The sequence below is a fragment of the Aethalodelphis obliquidens genome, unplaced genomic scaffold (genome assembly GCF_003676395.1).
Source record: "Aethalodelphis obliquidens isolate GAN/ISIS:26980383/991018 unplaced genomic scaffold, ASM367639v1 scaffold5, whole genome shotgun sequence".
NCBI lineage: Eukaryota > Metazoa > Chordata > Mammalia > Artiodactyla > Delphinidae > Aethalodelphis > Aethalodelphis obliquidens.
In genome coordinates, this window is record NW_020837949.1 from 13,442,131 (window position 1) to 13,460,700 (window position 18,570).

Consider the following 18,570-nt stretch of genomic DNA (forward strand, 5'->3'; position numbering starts at 1 on the left):
TGCTCTGTGACATGTGGGATCTTCCCGGACCAGGTCTCAAACCCGTGTCCCCTGCATTGGCAGGTGGGTTCTTAACCACTACACTACCAGGGAAGTCCTAATACACAAATTTAAACGTTAAAAAAATTAATTTTTCTTAACTGCTTTTTTTTTTTTTTGTCTTTTTCTTTTTTCAGCAGCCCTACTGCCATTGCCTATGTCCAGAGCTAGTTGTTTTTCTCCAGGACTGTTGTAATAGCTAGTTTCCCTTCCATAGACTCTTCATCCACATATCCATTTTTTTTTTTTGATGGCCTTATTGAGGTATACAATATGCTGCACATGTTCAAAGGGTACAGTTGGATGAGTTTTGGCATGCATGCACCTGTAGAAGTATCATCACAATTAAGATCATGACATATCCATCACTCCCAAAGTTTCCTTATGCCCCTTGGTAATTCCTCCCTCCCACTGCCGTCTCCAGTCAACCACTGATTTGCTTTCTGTCACTTTAATCTGAATTTTCTAAAATTTTATATAAATGGAATCACGCAGTATGTCTTCTTGACTGTGTTCTTCCACTCGGCACAGTAACGTTGAGGTTAATTCATGTCTGCATTCCTTTTTATAGCTGAGGAGTCATCCATTATATCACAATTTATCTGTTCACCTATTGGTGAACATTCAGGCTTTTAGTTTTCGGCTTTTACTAGTAAAGCTACTGTGAATATTTGTTGATGTATCCTTGTATGGACATATGCTTTCACTTCCCTTGGATACATACCTTGGAGTAGGATGGCTGGATCATATAATAGGGGTGTGTTTATCTTTTTAAGAAACTGGCAATTTCTTCTAAAGTGGTTGAACCATTTTACATTCCCACCAGCAGAGTATAAGGATTCTAGGTGCTATACATCCTTGTCAACACTTGGTATGCTCAGTGTGTTTTGATTTTAGCTATTCTAGTAGGTGTGTAGTGATACCTCCTTGTGGTTTTAATTTGCATTTCCCTAATGTCTGATGATGTTGAGCATCTTTTCATGTGCTTATTTGCATCTTATTTATTTTTAATTTTTTTAATTTTTTGGCTGTGTTGGGTCTTCGTTGCGCGCAGGCTTTCTCTAGTTGCAGTGAGCGGGGGCTATTCTTGGTTGCGGTTCATGGACTTCTCATTGCAGTGGCTTCTCTTGTTGCGGAGCATGGACTTTACGCGCGTGGGCATCACTTGTTGCAGCACACGGGCTCAGTAGTTGCGGCACACGGGCGCTAGGGCGCACGGGCTCAGTAGTTGTGGCTTGCGGGCTCTAGAGCACAGGCAGTTGTGGCACACGGGCTTAGTTGCTCCGTGGCATGTGGGATCTTCCTGGACCAGGGATTGAACCCGTATTCCCTGCATTGGCAGGCGGATTCTTTTTTTTTTTAATATAAATTTATTTATTTATTTAATTTATTTTATGGCTGCATTGGGTCTTTGTTGCTGCACTCAGGCTTTTTCTAGTTGTGGTGAGCGGGACTACTCTTCGTTGCAGTGCACGGGCTTCTAATTGCGGTGGCTTCTCTTGTAGCGGAGCATGGGCTCTAGGCACGCAGGCTTCAGTAGTTGTGGCACGTGGGCTCAGTAGTTGTGGCTTGTGGGCTCTAGAGCGCTGGCTCAGTAGTTGTGGCGCACGGGCTTAGTTGCTCCATGGCATGTAGGATCTTCCCGGACCAGGGCTCAAACCGTGTCCCCTGCATTGGCAGGCGGATTCTTAACCACTGCGCCACCAGGGAATTCCGCATCTTATTTTTTTTGTGTGTGAAGTATTTATTAAAATCTTTTGCCCCTTTTTCAGAAACTTTGTATTTGAGATTATTGTAGATTTATACTCTTTAACATTTTATTGCATTGTCTATTTTTCACCTTATTGAGTTTTGAGAGTTCTTTATATTCCAGTGACAAGTCTTCTGTCAGATAAATGATATCCAAATAGCTTCTCCCAATTTGTGGCTTGTCTTTTTAAATTCTCTTAATGGTGTTTTTCAGTGAGCCCCAAATTGAACTTATAATAAAATCTTAGAGTTAGAAGAGACCTACCTGATGTTTTGCCATTTGGGTGTACTTTAAAAAAACGTTAAAGTAGAATATTGATTCTTTGTAATGCGAACCTGCACTATTTTGGCCATTTTGTATTTGAACTGCACATAAAATCCCTTCTGATTCTATTGTCTTCTGTTTTGCACTGTTCCCATCATAGACGAGGAGTTGTTTTTGGTCTCTGGAGTGCCTGTGCTTCAGTGGGCAATATTTTGGGAGCATGTCTAGCTTCTTCCGTTCTGCAGTATGGTTATGAGGTAGGTGTTTCTTTCTAGCTTTTTCTTGAGTATATAAATATATTTTCTATTTTAGGAAATAATCCTGTGACCATTTAAAATGACCTAGAGCTATGTCTGGGTGGGGCAAGGTTTGTATTAAGAGTGGACAAACTCTTGGTAAATTCAAACACGTTAAAAAATTAGTCATGGAAAAACAACCAAATCTAGAAGACATATCGGTTGGGGAAAAGTATTTGCAACTCATGTTACAGATAAAGAGCTAATTTCCTTAATATATAAAGAATGCCCACAAATTGATAAGAAAAAGACGAACACACAGAAAGAAAGGTAAAGGATTTGACTCTGTAGTTCATGAAAAGGAAATAGAAATGGCTTGTAAACATACGGCAGGGTATTCCACTTCACTCAGAATTTATTCCTTCATTCAGTAAATATTTTTAAGCTCCTCTAAGTGCCCCAAGGCAGTAAAGAATAGAGCCCTGACCAAGAGACAAAAATCTCTACCCTTATGGAGTTTAGGTGTAGTCGGCAGAGAAATGCAAATTAAAACTACACTGTAAAAAAAAAAGAAAAGAAACGACACTGTATACTTATTATATTGGTAAAAACCCCAAAGCTTGGTAACATGTTTATGAGGATGTGACAAAACAGGCATTGCAGATGGGAGAGTAAATAACCCCTCTTGGGGTCAGTATGGTCTATCAAAATTATAATGGCTCTCACCAAGCAGTTCCACATCTGTGAATTAATCCCATTGGTGAATATACTTCAGCATGTACAGAGAGATACATCTACAAGGTTATTTACTTCAACATTATTTGTAATAGCAAAAGATTGGTAACATGTCAACCAAAAGGGAAATAGTTACACTAAGGAACTCCTATTCAGTGGAATGCTGTGCAGCTGTGAAATAGAATTATGCAGCCCTAATGTCCTGACAGGGAAACAGCTCAATGGTGTGTTAAGTGAAGAAAGCAAGGGTGCATAACCGTGTGTGTTGAATGCTGCCATTTGTGTGAAATGGAGGAAGAATTAAAGAGTATCTATTGTATTGGCTTGTATGTTTCCAAAACAATCTCTGCAAAGTAAAAATGAAATAACAGTGCTTATATGTGGAAAAATGAGAATTGAATGGCTGGGAGAAGGGATGGGAGGGAGGGTTTAACTATACATCTTCTACTTTTTGTTACTTGAATCATTGTCAACCTATTGCCTGTTCAAAACCCTAATAATTAAAAGTAAATTGCTCTTTTGAAAAGTAAATTGCTCTTTTGAAAAGCAGCAGATACATTTTTAAGCTGCTCACCAAGTGTTTGGTCCCTGAAGAATTCTGGTCTAGTTAGGGCCAGTGGGAAGTCCTTCCTGTGTTCACATTCACCTTTTCCCAGGTTTCTTAGCTTCACACCTGGATTGTACTAATTGGCTCAGATGGGAATTTCAGTTCGCCCTACGTGCTGCTCCCAGATTTGACTTCTGGCAAAACTAATTTTGTCACCTGTCTCTCTGCATCAGGCTCCACTCTTAAATAAAATAATATTCAGCGATGCAGCCTGGCTCTTGAGTCTTTCATCTGGATAGCACCTTTCCAAGTCAGTGTTCTTCCCTGTTACCCCCAGCAGAAGCCCTCAGCTCCCACCATGCAGAAGGCTTTCCATCTCCCTCCCACCTGGTGCCTTTGCCTCAGCCGTGCCAGGAAAGGTGGTCAGTTGCTATGATTTTCAGCTGCTCCCTAAAGCATTGTCTCCCTCCTTCAACCTCTTTAGCTGTTTCCTTCTTCTGAATTCAGTTCCTCTGTTTGTTTCCTATTAGGACTGGGCCTTCTCATTTATCAGCTACATGCTGCCTTATACTATTATTTTGTGTACTGTTTAATCCTCTCAACTGGAAAATATCTTTGAGGGCAGATACTGTCTTTTGTAGGAGGCCGAGTAGTGTAAGGATTATTACTTTTGGAGCTAGTTCTGATTTCATGATCGTAATAGTACCACTCAGTGTCCCGTGGACCTCAATTACCCTGAGTCCCATAGAGTCACTGGGAAAAACTTGTGAGAAAAACACAAGTAAAACACTTAGCTCAGTGCCTGGCACAGGCTAGGCGCTCAGCGCTCATTTCCTTTCCAGTCGCCCTGTCCTCCCCCCGTGTGCCTCTAATGAATGTGCCTTTAATGAGCATCTCAGATGCGTCAGGAACACCTTTCCCTTCCCCCTCCAGTATGCCTTTCTGGTGACGGCGGCTGTGCAGTTTGCTGGTGGGATCATCATCTTCTTTGGACTCTTGGTATCACCCGAAGAAATTGGTGAGAAGCTGCTCTTCTACTCAGAACGTCTTACTATTATAGGCAAAGAGAAACCTGTGGCCAGAACAGCCTATCTCTTTCTTCCTAGGAGAACTGTGAGCTCCTTTCAGTGAATGCAAGGAGCAGTATTGCTGTTTGTATCCTGTTGACACTGCGGCCTCTCCTGGCACAGCTGCAAATGTTTGAGGCAGTGAGGCTCACCTTTTTATAGATTCAGGGAAAACTCATCATTTGCAAATGGGTTTTATAATGGAGATGCTGGCTAGAAATTAGCATGGATGTATTTCGAATTTCACTTCTTGAGACAGATTTCTTTTCCTTCATAAAAATAATTTAGTGTGATACTTATCTGTGGTTAAATACAGAACGTGTACAAGTGAAACCACAGAAGCAGATAGATGTATGATTCTTCTATCTTTTGAGTATACTAAAGAGACATGTCAGTTTAAGAGCACGTAATTAATGGTGTTTTTGGTATTATGTAAGAGAGATACTGTGATGTAGCTGAAAAAGCTTTGCTTTGAAGCCAGGTCAAGGAGAATTAGAGGCCTGGGTTTGTGGCTCATTAGCTGTGTGACCTTAATTGACCTTGGACTCTGAACCTTAGTAGCTTCTTCTGTAAAATGGAAATAAAGATAACATGGACCCCGTAAGTAATGATGCATGCAAAGCACTTAGCCCAGTGCTGGGCACCTGGAGGGCCCTCTGTAAACATGGATGTCACTCTTGTTGTAGGTCTCCCAGGTATTGAGGCCGAAGAAAATTTTGAAGACGACTCACACAGGCCATTGATTAGTGGTGCTGAAAATGAAGATGAAGCTGAGCCTAATTATTCAATCCAAGAAGACAAGACTATTACCCAAGTCAAGGCGATAAGCTTTTACCAGGCTTGTTGCCTTCCCGGAGTTATAGCGGTAAAGCCTGTTCAAATCTCCTTACCACAGCCAGTGAGATGTTATAGCCGGGATAGTAACTCTGCCTGGGATAAAGCATCTTGAAGTATTTCGCTTCTCTCTGAGACTTTATTTTAGGAATATATGTTCAGAGGAATAGTGAATATTGGCCCTCAGCTTGTTTCTGTATTGGCACCACTTGAAGTTTTATCTGAAATCTAATGCAGGGTTTGGCAAAACCTTTTCTGTACAGAGCCAGTTAGTAAATGTTTTCAGCTTTGGGGGCACCATACAGTCTCTGCCACAATCGCTCAACTCAGTAGAGGAAAGGAGTCCATGGACGATACGGAACAAATGGGCCTGGCCGTATTTGGCCCGTGAGCTGGAATTTGCTGACCGTGGTCTAGCCTTCGAGTAAGAAGGCAAAATTGATATTTTAAAATATATACCTTTTGGCCTGTTGAAGTCTTATAGAATTATAAATAGCCCAAGAGAGGTTTGAGTGGTTCGTTAGGTCTGTTTGATTTGCCTATATCCTTACTATTCTAGGGGAAGAAAAGTTTTCCCTTCTGTTAAAAGTCCAGAGCAGAATACTCCACAGCATTTCCTGGTAATGCATTCCAGTGTTTCCGCAACCTTTACAGTTAGGTTTTTTCCTAATGTCTGAACTGAAGCCCTTCTGCTGCAGTTTTTCTGTCTTGGTGTTTCGGGCGCTCTAGCATAGGAGTGGAAGTTAAGAGGCCTAGGTTATGTTGCCAGCTTACCCATTAACTAGGCCTGGGGTAAGTCACTCAGCCCGTCCTCGTGTCTCAGTTCCCCTTCCTATGGACAGAAAGCCTACCAGTCCTCCCTGGAGTCTGTAACACTGGGTTATTGTATTGTGAATAAGCACCTTTTTTATTTTATTGTGTAATGGTGCTTTATGAACGTAACCCGTCAGTAAATTCAGAGTCTGCAGGTTGTCCTATTTCATACTTTCCAGTTCCCTTCTACCTGCCCCCAAGCTAAGAGAACTGACATTTACAAACAAGATAGTTTAAGCGTGAGTTAAAATTTAAGTGTAAGTTCCCACAAGTCTTCAACCAAAATATGATGTGTAATACAAGGGAAATGCAAGTTCCTTTGGACCTGTTCTTATGCTAATGATCAGTATTATTTAAAGTAGTTATTAAAATGTTCTGCTGGTAATAGGTTAATTTCTGAGACAGAACTTAGATTTGTTGTGACTAAACGTGGCCCTCTTTTGCTATTGCTTTGTGTTTCACAAGCTATTGTTCCCTGCCACGGGCAGGGTGTAAAGGAAATCCAGTTAACTTAATTCCTTTGTCTTTGTGGCAGGCTGTCTGGACAAAATGCACTCATGATTGGGATTTGGCTCTCTAGGGGGTGGCTGCTGCCCTGCCTGGGAAGCTGCTTTAAAACAAGTGATACCTAGGGAATAACTGGCAGCTCCAGGGAAAAGAATATACTAGCCAGACACCCTTTGAAGTCAGTCTCTCTGTTCCTCCCCCTTTTTCCTTTGATGCTAAATGTCAGGATTTCCTGGTAATAATGTGTTGAATATAGGATTCTCAGCCCCGCTGCCATCTTAAGGCAGCTGTAACTTTCATTCCTCAACCTAGAGCCACAAGACCCATGACGATCCTGTTCTTTCACTTTTGACTCAAAGCTTGTGGAAACTACAGCGTGGAAGTAGTTTTCATGTTGATGCTTTTCTTAAGACCTTGGAACCGTAGTCCGGTCCCATTGCTTTGCATTGTCCATAATGTTAACTTCACAGGAAGTAGAGCCAAAAAAGTCTGGCTGCTTGCAATAAAGGCTGTGATGTTACTGGATTTGTTTGCGTATGGTTAGTGCTAGTCAGTGGCATGAATACCTTTTATCTTTATCCATATAAAGAAATATGAGTATGTGCCCTGCCTTGCAGGTTCAAAACACTGGTTTGCTTCTACCAGAGAACTGAAAGAAGAAAGTGGGGGGACAATTAAGGAGTAGTCCTATGTGTTTTTTATCCCAAGGCCTACTGTACTGCCTTTCTAGACGCTAAGGGGGGATGAAGAGAAGAGGGAGACTGGGTAAAGTCAGGCAAATAGGAATTTGTAGAAACGTTTAATTTGAAAATCAGGTACTATTCGCCCCATACTCCTCTGTTTTGTTTTGTTGTTTAATTACATTTACATGGTAGTTATGTTGTGCCGTTTGTTCCTTACTGGTAGTTGGATGTTTTTCCCTATAGTATTCACTGGCCTACGCCTGCTTGAAGTTAGTGAATTACTCCTTCTTCTTCTGGTTGCCCTTTTATCTGAGTAATAACTTCGGATGGAAGGAGGCTGAAGCCGACAAGCTGTCCATTTGGTACGATGTTGGAGGAATTATAGGTAAGGCCAGTGATACATCTTTTTCTGTAATAAGAATTAGTCACTAGTCATATTTTACTGGGTTATGAAATCTGGCATCATTTAAAGTTTTATTACTTATTCCACAGCTATTTTTCTTAAACTGTCCTACGAGTAAATAGCCAAACTCTTAAAAAAAAAAAGTCCTCAGAAAAGAAGCCCTGGCCTGTGGCAGCCCTGCGATTTACAGGGCTCTTTTTCCCAGTCCTTTGTTGATGGATCAGTTCTTTTGTCTTGGGAAGTGCAGGGATGTCTCTCTCTGATCCCTTTAAGTGTAACCCTTTTGTACACTTTCAGCGATAGCTTAGCTGTAAAGCAAATTGTATGTCAGACATTCAAGTTAGGATGTGAATGTGTTCATTTTATATAGCACACCGCAGCCAAAGAAGGGAAACATACTAGCTTAGTGTATTGATTGTCAGATCATAAAGGTAGGAATAATAGCAGGGATTAATTTTTTTGTTTTGCAGTTGCTTCATTGTACACAGCAGATTTTTTTGTTTGTTTGTTTTTTTGCGGTACGCGGGCCTCTCACCGTTGTGGCCTCTCCCGTTGCGGAGCACAGGCTCCGGACGCACAGGCTCAGCGGCCATGGCTCACGGGCCCAGCCGCTCCGCGGCATGTGGGATCCTCCCAGATCAGGGCACGAACCCGTGTCGCCTAGCATTGGCAGGCGGACTCTCAACCACTGCGCCACCAGGGAAGCCCCACAGCAGATTTTAACAGTGACCTTTTGTTCTAACTGGAAGTGTAAACAAGGAAGTAGGAAACTTTCAAATCAGACAGATGTACAGGTTGCATGTTAGTGGGTACTGCTTACATGGCTATGGCAGAACCTTAATATCCTTTCTGTAATGTTTACATTTAGAAGTGTGGGAAGCCTAAACTTCCCTGAGCGCATGAAAGCACAGTATATCCTTAGGTGATATACTGTTGCTGTATTTGAACTTGGGTGCCCTTGTTCTTAGATCCAGAGCCAAGGTGAGGTTGCTGCCTTTAGACCTGCACGTACTTCTGATGAGGGTGTACCAGGTGTCCCATTGCCCCTAGACTCCAAGTAGGAATGCATCTAAATGTGACTGTGTTGCTTCAAGGATCCACATCACTTCTTTTAAACGTCTTGACCTATTAGTTATTACCAAACCATGATTGCTGCACTTAATTTTAGTGAATATTTATGTTCACTACTACTAATAGCTGATGAAGCACAGTCCTTAATTAATTATCTTTTAAAATAAAAAGCAGGAAAAGCCTTCACAGCTGGTTGGAGAAGCAAAAACAGCAAGGAACAGTGGGGTAGTTTTGATGATTTTCCCTTATTTGTGGTGTCCCGTCCCCATCAGCCATCATGGCAGTTAATAGTCAGGTAACCTTTCTGAAAGGAAATTACGGAGGAAATGTTTTAGGAGAGCCAGCTCTCTTTTTGGATGGACCAGTGTTAGGATCCTGATCGCAGGTGGAGGGTATGTGGTAAGCAAGAGTCAGGTAACTGAGCTAAATTAGACATGTTGATTGGGTTGCACTCTTTGTGCTTGAAGGTGGAACTCTGCAAGGCTTCATCTCTGATGTGCTACAGAAGAGAGCCCCGGTGTTAGCTCTCAGTCTGCTTCTGGCCGTCGGCTCCCTCGTTGGATATAGTCGTGAGTATTCCCTTGCAATTAAACTGTTTTCCTCATCTCTTAGGACTAAGGCATTTATTTGCCTTGAGTCAGTGATCAACCCTGGGGGGATAGTTGAGACCAGCCACAAAGGCATAATATTGGACCTTTGTATTGTCCTGTAAATGCCGCTAAAAGTATCACATAGTTTTATTTGTGTTGGGGAGGAAACTGGCATCTCTTCTGCTTTGTTGGTTTGTTTAAAAGCTTGCTTGGGAGTGTATATGCTTTGTTCAAGGGTAGGCTCCAGAGTGGCAGCATTAGAGCCAATAAAACAATAAAAGGGACAAGATTTCAAAAGAGGAAAGATGGTAATTAGGTTTGGTATATGTCCCTTAAGATGCTGCTGAGATAGAAGCAGAGTTTTCCTGTAAGCTTTTAGAAGTCACATTAGCTTGAGCACCAGCAAGAAGCAGACATTACAAATAAAAGCTGGGGGAGGTGGTGATGGAGCTGTATGCGCTTGTATCCCTGGGAGCGATCTGTGAGGTCACGGAGATCCAGGCGCAGATCTGTGTGTACTGTTGGGTGGAGGCACACGTAATGCGCTCCTCAGATCGTTGTTCTGTGTGTGTCTCCTCACAGGTTCTCCAAATGATAAGTCCATCAATGCGCTTCTGATGGCTGTCACAGGTATGGCATAAGCTCCATTTCACTGTACTGTTTCTCTGTAAGGAAAAAGGAAAAAAGGAAACTGATTTCTCCTTCAATTTGAGTAATGCTAAAATCACAATTATAGAGAACTCAGAAGGTAAAAAGGAAAGATGCCTCCTTCAGATTCTACTTCTCTGCTCTCGTGTGACCTCCTCAGTCCTGTCGTGACAGAGGCAGTCCCTTTTGACAGAGGTTTCCTAAGATTTTTGATTGCTGCCCCGCCCGCTCATGTTACTTGCGGAAGTGGCTTAGGAAGATGCCGCATTGGAAACCAATTCACCAGCCTTCAAAAGGTCCAGTATAGCTAGTTTTTCCTCCTGTGTTGGAATTGGTCAGAATTTCTTCACTTGAGCCCCAGGTGAAACAATTCGGTGCAATTAGCGACCGTGTTATAGAAGAATTCTTATTTTTCAACTTGAGATCATAGGATGGTGGGAGCTGCTCCTGCTCTATGAGGCACGTGGGACTGATGCAGCCTCATGGACAGAGTCACATGGGCCAACTCCTGCTCAGTCCTTGGACAGCCTCACCGTGAGCAGTGGCCGATGGAACCCCCTACACCGCTGAAATCGCTTTTTCTCCTCTCTTTTTTTTCAATACGTTTGGTTGAATTTGGGCAGTCAGATGCTCTGCGCTGCACCTCTACCATAAGAGAATTTGACAAGCTAGTGCAGTTAGTTGTCAATGCATGCGCACTTCACAGGATTAGAAAGCTGTGTGTTCACTCTATTTTCTAGAGAAAAGTGGATGCTAACTAGTTTGAAGATGTTACTATCTGGGGGAGTTTCCATTTTTATTGGTTATTTTTTTCCCCTCTTTTTGTTTCTCTCCAACATACTGATCGGAGTATTGGGATTAAGAGTTTGCTTTATTCAGTAGATTCCTAGTGTTGTTACAAATAGTGTCTTAATAAGAACCTGTTCTGTTTATGACTTCAGGATTTTTTATTGGTGGACCTTCTAATATGATTAGCTCTGCTATTTCTGCGGACCTGGGTCGTCAGGAGCTGATCCAAGGCAGCACTGAGGCTTTGGCGACCGTCACAGGAATAGTTGATGGAACCGGGAGCATTGGAGCTGCGGTAGGCCAGGTGAGAGAGCAGGGGAGGGCTTGACATGGAGTGCTCAGCAGTTCTTCAGCGGTGGAAGAGTTTACCCCACCCTCTGGGCCACAGTAGGGTGGCACTCTTGTGCTGTAGTGCACTGTACTGAAAGCCTTGTGTTTTTAGTCTTTGAGGTCCAGCTGATGTGACCTAATGTGGAAGGTTGCTCTACATTTATCAGTTCCTTCTTTCCACTTTTACCTCCAGATTCTTCCTGTCTGAAAAGAAGCTAACACCTCATAAGACAGATTCTCCAGTCCCAGCCCGCCACCCCTTTCTTCCAGCCTGAACTTGGCACTCCAAGGAGGCCATGAGACACATGCTTCTCATTACCCCACACCTGACATGCAGGCCCTACCTCTGTCCCCCTACCAGACACACACACGTACACACATTCTTCCCATGGATCCCTGCCAGAAATTGCCATGGACTCTGCAGCTGCCCTGAGTCGCTTACTCTGCTTCCTACAACTGTGTCTCAAAAGGCGGTTCATAAATGTCTTATGCCAGAATCATCTGGGGGTTCATTAAAGTACTGAACACTAAGCTTACTGTAGACTTGCTGAGTGAGAGCCTGGGGATCTGTATTTCAGCAAGCCTTCCTGGCGATTCTTACGCACTCTGAAGTTTGAGATCTTCTGGGCTAAGATTGGCCTACTCTAGGTAATCAGAACTATTCAAATCGATCCTTTTTGCTTACATTCAGCTTCAGAAAGGCATCCCTTCTCTGGGACAGTCATGAGTCATGCCTCGCCTAGGGTATACTACTCTAGGTCATTGCAGAATGTGGATTTTGCAAAATGTGGATTTGAGAATCAACTGCATGGATAAAATGGTTGAAACCGTGGAAGTGATGTGATGTTTAATGGGGAAAGAAAATATAGGCAAACCCTCAGAGGATGCCCAATGGTCACAGAAACAGGAAGCCAGAATTTGAGGAGGTGTGTTACTCAGATCATAGAGGTAGAGAGGTCAGGAGAAAGAGAATGGAAGGAAAAAGGCTTGTAGTTTTGACATTGAGGTCATTAAATGGCCTTGAAGATTGCTGCTTAATGGGAGTGGATCAGTGGTATCCGATTGCTAGTGGTTAATGCAAGAGCAAATACTGAGGGAGATAAACCATCTTAGTGCTGGTCTCCACCCAGCCATATATTACACATTTATTTGTTAATGTCTGTGTCTCCCACTGTAAGGTGAGCTTCACGAGGGCAGCATTTTATTTGTTTTGTGTTCTACTGTAGCCCTGGTACCAGGAACGGTACCAGGAATGGTGCCTGGCACACAGTAGACATTCAGATATTTGTGGAATGATTGTAGAATGAGTGATTTATAGGATCAGTGTGTTAGCATATTTGATTCTGAGACTAAAGGAAAAACAAACTTAGCAAAGGTAGGAGAAATTTGTCCTGGAGTAGGAACTAAAAAAAATGCTATTGGCCACCTGTTCAGATGTCTTCATATAAGGGGTATTGGGCATCCTTTTCTGAAATTACTGTATTTTAAGTTTTCCTTCCCAACTAATGTTTTCTTCATTAATCAAATGGGTAGATTGTAATTAGCATTTCAAGGAGTTTCTTTTTATTTAGAATGCCTGCCAGTGTTACGATCCCTATCTGTGAACATGGGTCAGCATTAGGTTGACTTTCATGGTTTGGGAAGCAGGACCAGGACCAAAGCATAGCTAGCTTTACTCATTCCCCCGCCATGTTGATTTTTGAATGATTTTCTATTGCTTGAGGTATGAAATCCCAAACTCCATGACTTAATAGGGACTTAATAAAGCCCTTAGAAGGAAACATAGGGACGACGCCTCATGACAGATATACACCAGTGGTCAGTAAGCACCTGAAAAGATTCTCAGCATCCTTAGGGAGATGCAAAGCAAAAACATGAGCTACCACTTGACACCTAATGGCTGTAGTTAAAACAAAACAGAGTAACAGGTGTTGGTGAGGATGTGGAGAAATTCACATACAGTGCTGGTGGGAATGTAAAATCGTGCAGCTACTGTAGAAAACACTATGGTGGTTCCTCAAAAAGTTAAACATAGAATTACCATATGACCCAGCAATTCCACTCCTAGGTATGTTGTACCCCAAAGAATTGAAAACGGATTCAGATATTTGTTTACCGATGTTCACCACAGCGTTATTCATAGTAGCCAAAAGGTGGAAACAACTCAAGTGTCCGTTGATAGATGAATGGATAAACAAAATGTGGTATATCTATGCAATGGGATATTATTTAGCCATAAAAAGGAATGGAGTTCTGATACATGCTACAACATGAATGAACCTTAACAACATTATGCTAAGTGAAATAAGCCAGACACAAAAATATTGTGTGATTCTACTTAACATGAAATATCTTGAATGGTAAATTCATAGAGACAGAAAGCAGATTAGAGTTTATCAGGGGCTGAGGAGAGGGGCCATGGAGAGTTCTTGCAGAGAGTTAACGGGTGCAGAGTTTCCGTTAGGGGTGATGAAAAATTTTGAAAATAGGTAGTGGTGATGGTTGTGCAACATCATAAATGTATTTGATGCTGCTGAGTTGTACACTGAAAGATGGTTAAAATGGCAAGCTTTATGTTACATGTATTTATTTTTTAAAAGAGCATGGGTTAAAAACTATTGGATACCTTTTATTAATTGAAAATAAAAGAATGTGCTGTAGCGTGTCAAAGTCATACAGTAATCCTATGAGCAAATAGTGTAATTGAAAAATGAGTGGTATACTTAAAAGACAAACTTAAAAAAAAATTTTTTTATTTATTTATTTATTTATTTGGCTGCATCGGGTCTTAGTTGCAGCATGCGAACTCTTAGTTGTGGCATGTGGAATCTAGTTCCCTGACCAGGGATCGAACCCAGGCCCCCTACATTGGGTGCGGGGAGTCTTAGCCACTGGACCACCAGGGAAGTTGCAGAGACGAACTATTTTTAAAAGCATCAATTATAGTACCATTCACTGGAAGAAGGACTGATTAAGTGGAAGTGACTTGAGGCTGTTCATCATCCTCTCTTAATTTTTTTTTATAAATTTATTTATTTTATTTTATTTATTTTTGGCTGTGTTGGGTCTTCGTTGCTGCACACAGGCTTCCTCTAGTTGTGGCGAGTGGGGGCTACTCTTCGTTGCAGTGCATGGGCTTCTCACTGAGGTGGCTTCTCTTGTTGTGGAGCATGGGCTCTAGGTGCGCGGGCTCAGTAGTTGTGGCACATGGGCTTAGTTGCTCCATGGCTTGTGGGATCTTCCCGGACCAGGGCTCAAACCCGTGTCCCTTGCATTGGCAGGTGGTTTCTTAACCACTGCGCCACCAGGGAAGTCCCCATCATCCTCTCTTAATAGAAAAGTGAAAAAAAATATACCTCCTGAACTTGTGCCTTCTGTTACACAGATTTTGGACTGTGCCAGCTTACCAAATGAAGGGTGTCAATAAAGCTTAAATAGGAGCATGTATATGCAAGAGCTCTGCAAACTGCAAAACATTATACAAATCCTAACTCCTTTTTATTTTCTAGAAGAGATATGTTTAATCTACTTTTTTAAAAAAAATTATTTATTTTATTATTTATTATTTTTGGCTGCATTGGGTCTTCGTTGCTGCGCGTGGGCTTTCCCTAGTTGTGGTGAGCAGGGGCTACTCTTTGTTGCAGTAGTACTTTTTGAAGCACGGGCTTCTCATCGCAGTGGCTTCTCCTGTTGTGGAGCATGGGCTCCAGGCGCACGGGCTTCAGTAGTTGTGGCTCGTGGGCTCCAGAGCACAGACTCAGTAGTTGTGGCGCACGGGCCTAGTTGCTCTGCGGCATGTGGGATCTTCCCGGACCAGGGCTCAAACCCGCGTCCCCTGCGTTGGCAGGCGGATTCTTAACCACTGCGCCACCAGGGAAGCCCTAATCTACTTTTTAGCTACTTCAGTTTATTATTTTATAAAGGATTATATTGTGATTTCTTTTTCTCCCTTTTAGTATTTAGTGTCTTTGATCCAGGACAACCTAGGATGGATGTGGGTTTTCTACTTTTTCATTCTTATGGTAAGTGTGTGCCCTTTTTGTTTTTTTTAAACTAGTAGTTTTTAAATTAAATTAGTTCAAAGCATTTACTTAAATCACTTTTTTTACACGCAAAGTAGTTTTTTTTGGTTGAGGAATAATTGACTTAAAATAAATTGCATATATTTAACAAGTAAAATTTCGTACAGTTTAACATATGTGCATGCGTGTCTGTGAACCCATCATCCCGATCAGGACAGTAAATGTATCCATCACTCCCAAAAGTTTCTTCATGGCCCCTGTGTAATCCCTGTCTCTTGCCTCTCCACCATCCCACCTCTCTCCAGGTAACTACTGATGCACTTTCTGTTGCTATAGATAAACTTGCGTTTTCTTGAGTTTTATATACATGGAATCATACACTATGTATTTTTGTCTGCTTCTTTCCTTCAGCATAATTATTTTGAGATTCATCCATGTTGTTGCATGTATCAGTAGTTCATTTCTTTTTATGGTTAAATCACTTCTTAAACCAACAAAATTGCTGACCACTTTTAAAGATTCTTTCGTGAAAAGTAACATTTTATTATTCTGAAAGACACATTCATTTTTCAAGGAAGGAAAGGGCTGTTAGTTTGCCCTTGACCTGAGTCTAATGAGTATTGTCATTTATAATTCCAGAAAAAATGAAGAGAGACTTATACCCCCAACCATTAATCAGGGTACTCTTCCAGAGTACTCTCTGTCTGCTAAATATAATTTGGGAATTCTGAAGGAAATGTGTATGCCAAGCCACATAGGGTTAAAAAAGAAGCATTGCTGTAATTAACACTGTGGTGTGCAAGTTCTAAAATGAACCTCGAGTCTCTTGAGAAAATATCTGTTGTGCCTTCGACATTCTTGGCTGGAACTCTGTACTTTCTGGGAAACAGCCAACACAGAATAAGGCCTTGTGCTTTTAAAACATTGCTCTCTTTTGAATAAGCATGTGACATACTCTTATCACATATTGAGACGGTGCTCAAGACAGGTCTACTTGAGAGTCTGGTGATGGCTTCGTCCACCAGGGGATGCATTCAGTATCCTGTCCCTAAATCTAGGGCATCCTAATTGGAGGCAGCCTCCATTGCCCAAGTCTAGATGCTGTCCTCCAGCCTATCCAAGGAGCCTTTGGGATAGCTCAGCACCTGGAATCCCCTGGAGCTGCCTTAAGGCTTATGTACTCTGCTATCACAAAGGATGCTTTCTTCTGCCTGAGTGCTCTCCAGCTTCTACAGACTGGGCCGTATAACTCGGTCATCTACTTCTGAGTAGAGGGAAGTATCTCCTGATGAACCTGTTGGTGTGATCATGCTAGAAATGTAATAGAAAGAAAACGGAATCTGTTAGAAGAAACACTGTTTAAATCTGAGCTCCAGTATCAATTTTCTGCCCTACCTATGAGTTATTTAATCTGTGTACCTTAGTTCTTTTTTTGGAGACTGTAATGTAACATTAAGTATTTTGTAATATTAACTGTAATTTTCAAAATCATTTTCTAATTCATTAAAGATTGAGTTGTCCTTGTACGAAGTCAAAAAGAATGTAATTGTCCAAATTCATTATTATGTTCAAAACATGATGCTCTAACAGAATTAATTAACTTGTCACTGCATGTTCAATGCTTTTTTCTCTTCACAGACAAGTTGCACAATTCTATTTATTTCACCATTAATAGTGAGGGAAATATGCTATCTTATGCAAAGACGAGAAGCTCGCATATTGAGTGGGTGACTGGTGCCCACAAAAGAACAAGAATAATAGGAGACACATCAGGACTATTTCTTTTCATTCACCTTATTTTGGGGTTGTCTTAAGAGCTCCAGCATAACCTCAGATCGTCAAGCCTCTTTCAACAGTGTCAGCCGCCGGAGATGCTGACCAGAGTGAAGGCTGGGCTGTTTTTCTACACTACAGGAATCATTGTTAATGATTTTTATCGCTGTTGTTTCATGAATGTACTGAATGGCCTATGAATCTGCCAGTGTCTTTTTTGGCCTGTGGAGGTTTATCCCTTTAACCGTAAATGATGTATTGGACTTGGACCCAAGTTCTCCAGTCTGGAAAGCCGAGTGACCACAAGGCAGTCAGGCATGGTTTGTATCAGTGACGTGCTCCACGAATAGAAAGGATCGTTGCATTTTGCTTTGGTCATGAGTTTGCAGAGCGTGCCTCGTCTCTGAAGCATCAAATCCGGATAAAGCACTCTAGCTGGGTCCTGCGTAAGCCTGCTTGGACAGAGAATCCCTTTGTTAACAACGGTGGGAAAAATCACACTACATGCTGATTGGCTCAGTCACTCTGTATCTGCTCTAAAGTCGTTCAGCTCCAGAAGCAGAAATATCTTCAAGTGATTGTCAACTTGTTCTCCTCCGTCTTCATTCAGAATTCCCTTTGGCTCCTGGAAGTCTTTAGTCTTCCTTTCAAGGACCATAAGGTACCTCGATTGTGAACATGCCAGTGTGTAATTTACAACTGAAGTACTCAACCCCAGATTGGTTCTCTGGGAACTTTAGGATCCACTAGGAAGCTGATCTGCTTAGCACTATTTTCAGAGGATTGATCTCTGTCGCAGCTGGGTTCCTTGCATTACCTCAGCAGAAGACTAGAATTAGAGAAAAAAGAAAGACCTTTTGGCCCTGTAAGTGTTAAGTATGTGACCTTGAATCACATTAATGGATTACTAGGGCCTGAGGTGTATCTAGGTATCTATTCTTTAGAAGTTTGTAGAATATATGTCTTCAAGGCTGTGAATTCTATACTAATTATGAATATTTTAAGGTCATACTGTATATATATTTTAAATTATGGAAGTTAACAGGTGAAAGCTGTGCAGTTTTGAGGGAGGGCTGCCTAATTTGCATCGGGTTAGGGAATATTTTTCAACCTCTTGCTTTATACTCTCAAATGCGGTGCGTTTATGAGCTTGTTAATGTTATTTAATCAAGCACATTTCCAATCAGTGAATTGCTCATTACTGACAAAAAGGGAAAATATGAAACACAGAAAGGGAAAATAAACTGACTTTTATAATAAATATCTGTCCACCTGGTTATTTTATATATACCGTGAGCTCCGCGCTGTAGAATGTGACTCATGCCTTGCAATTTCCTGCTACTGAGTGTTCCCTGGTGACTATTCACTGACCCTACGGTGTTGCCAGATTGTACAGGTCTATTTCTACTACATTCTGTGAAAGCCTTCCCTTCCCCTTTGTGTAAGACTGTGCTGAGTTTGGATGAGCT

The 18,570-nt window shown here is 41.8% G+C and overlaps 1 protein-coding gene across 6 annotated transcripts in view; it reads left to right on the forward strand.

Annotated features, from left to right (window-relative positions):
• Positions 1-18,362, forward strand: part of SLC37A3 (solute carrier family 37 member 3) — a 45,565-nt gene extending 27,203 nt beyond the window's left edge. For 3 of the 6 annotated variants that reach the window (XM_027101734.1, XM_027101733.1, XM_027101735.1), the window contains exons 7-15: positions 2,214-2,310; positions 4,505-4,589; positions 5,325-5,503; positions 7,719-7,860; positions 9,417-9,518; positions 10,122-10,169; positions 11,129-11,280; positions 15,263-15,328; positions 16,967-18,362. In XM_027101734.1, the coding sequence (XP_026957535.1) occupies positions 2,214-2,310; positions 4,505-4,589; positions 5,325-5,503; positions 7,719-7,860; positions 9,417-9,518; positions 10,122-10,169; positions 11,129-11,280; positions 15,263-15,328; positions 16,967-17,059 (964 nt within the window). In that variant the 3' untranslated portion in view covers positions 17,060-18,362. Of the gene's footprint in view, positions 1-2,213; positions 2,311-4,504; positions 4,590-5,324; positions 5,504-7,718; positions 7,861-9,416; positions 9,519-10,121; positions 10,170-11,128; positions 11,281-11,499; positions 13,526-15,262; positions 15,329-16,966 lie in introns of those variants that run through there. The other 3 variants (XM_027101737.1, XM_027101738.1, XM_027101739.1) reach the window with 3 other exon arrangements.
• The last annotated feature ends 208 nt before the right edge of the window (positions 18,363-18,570 follow it).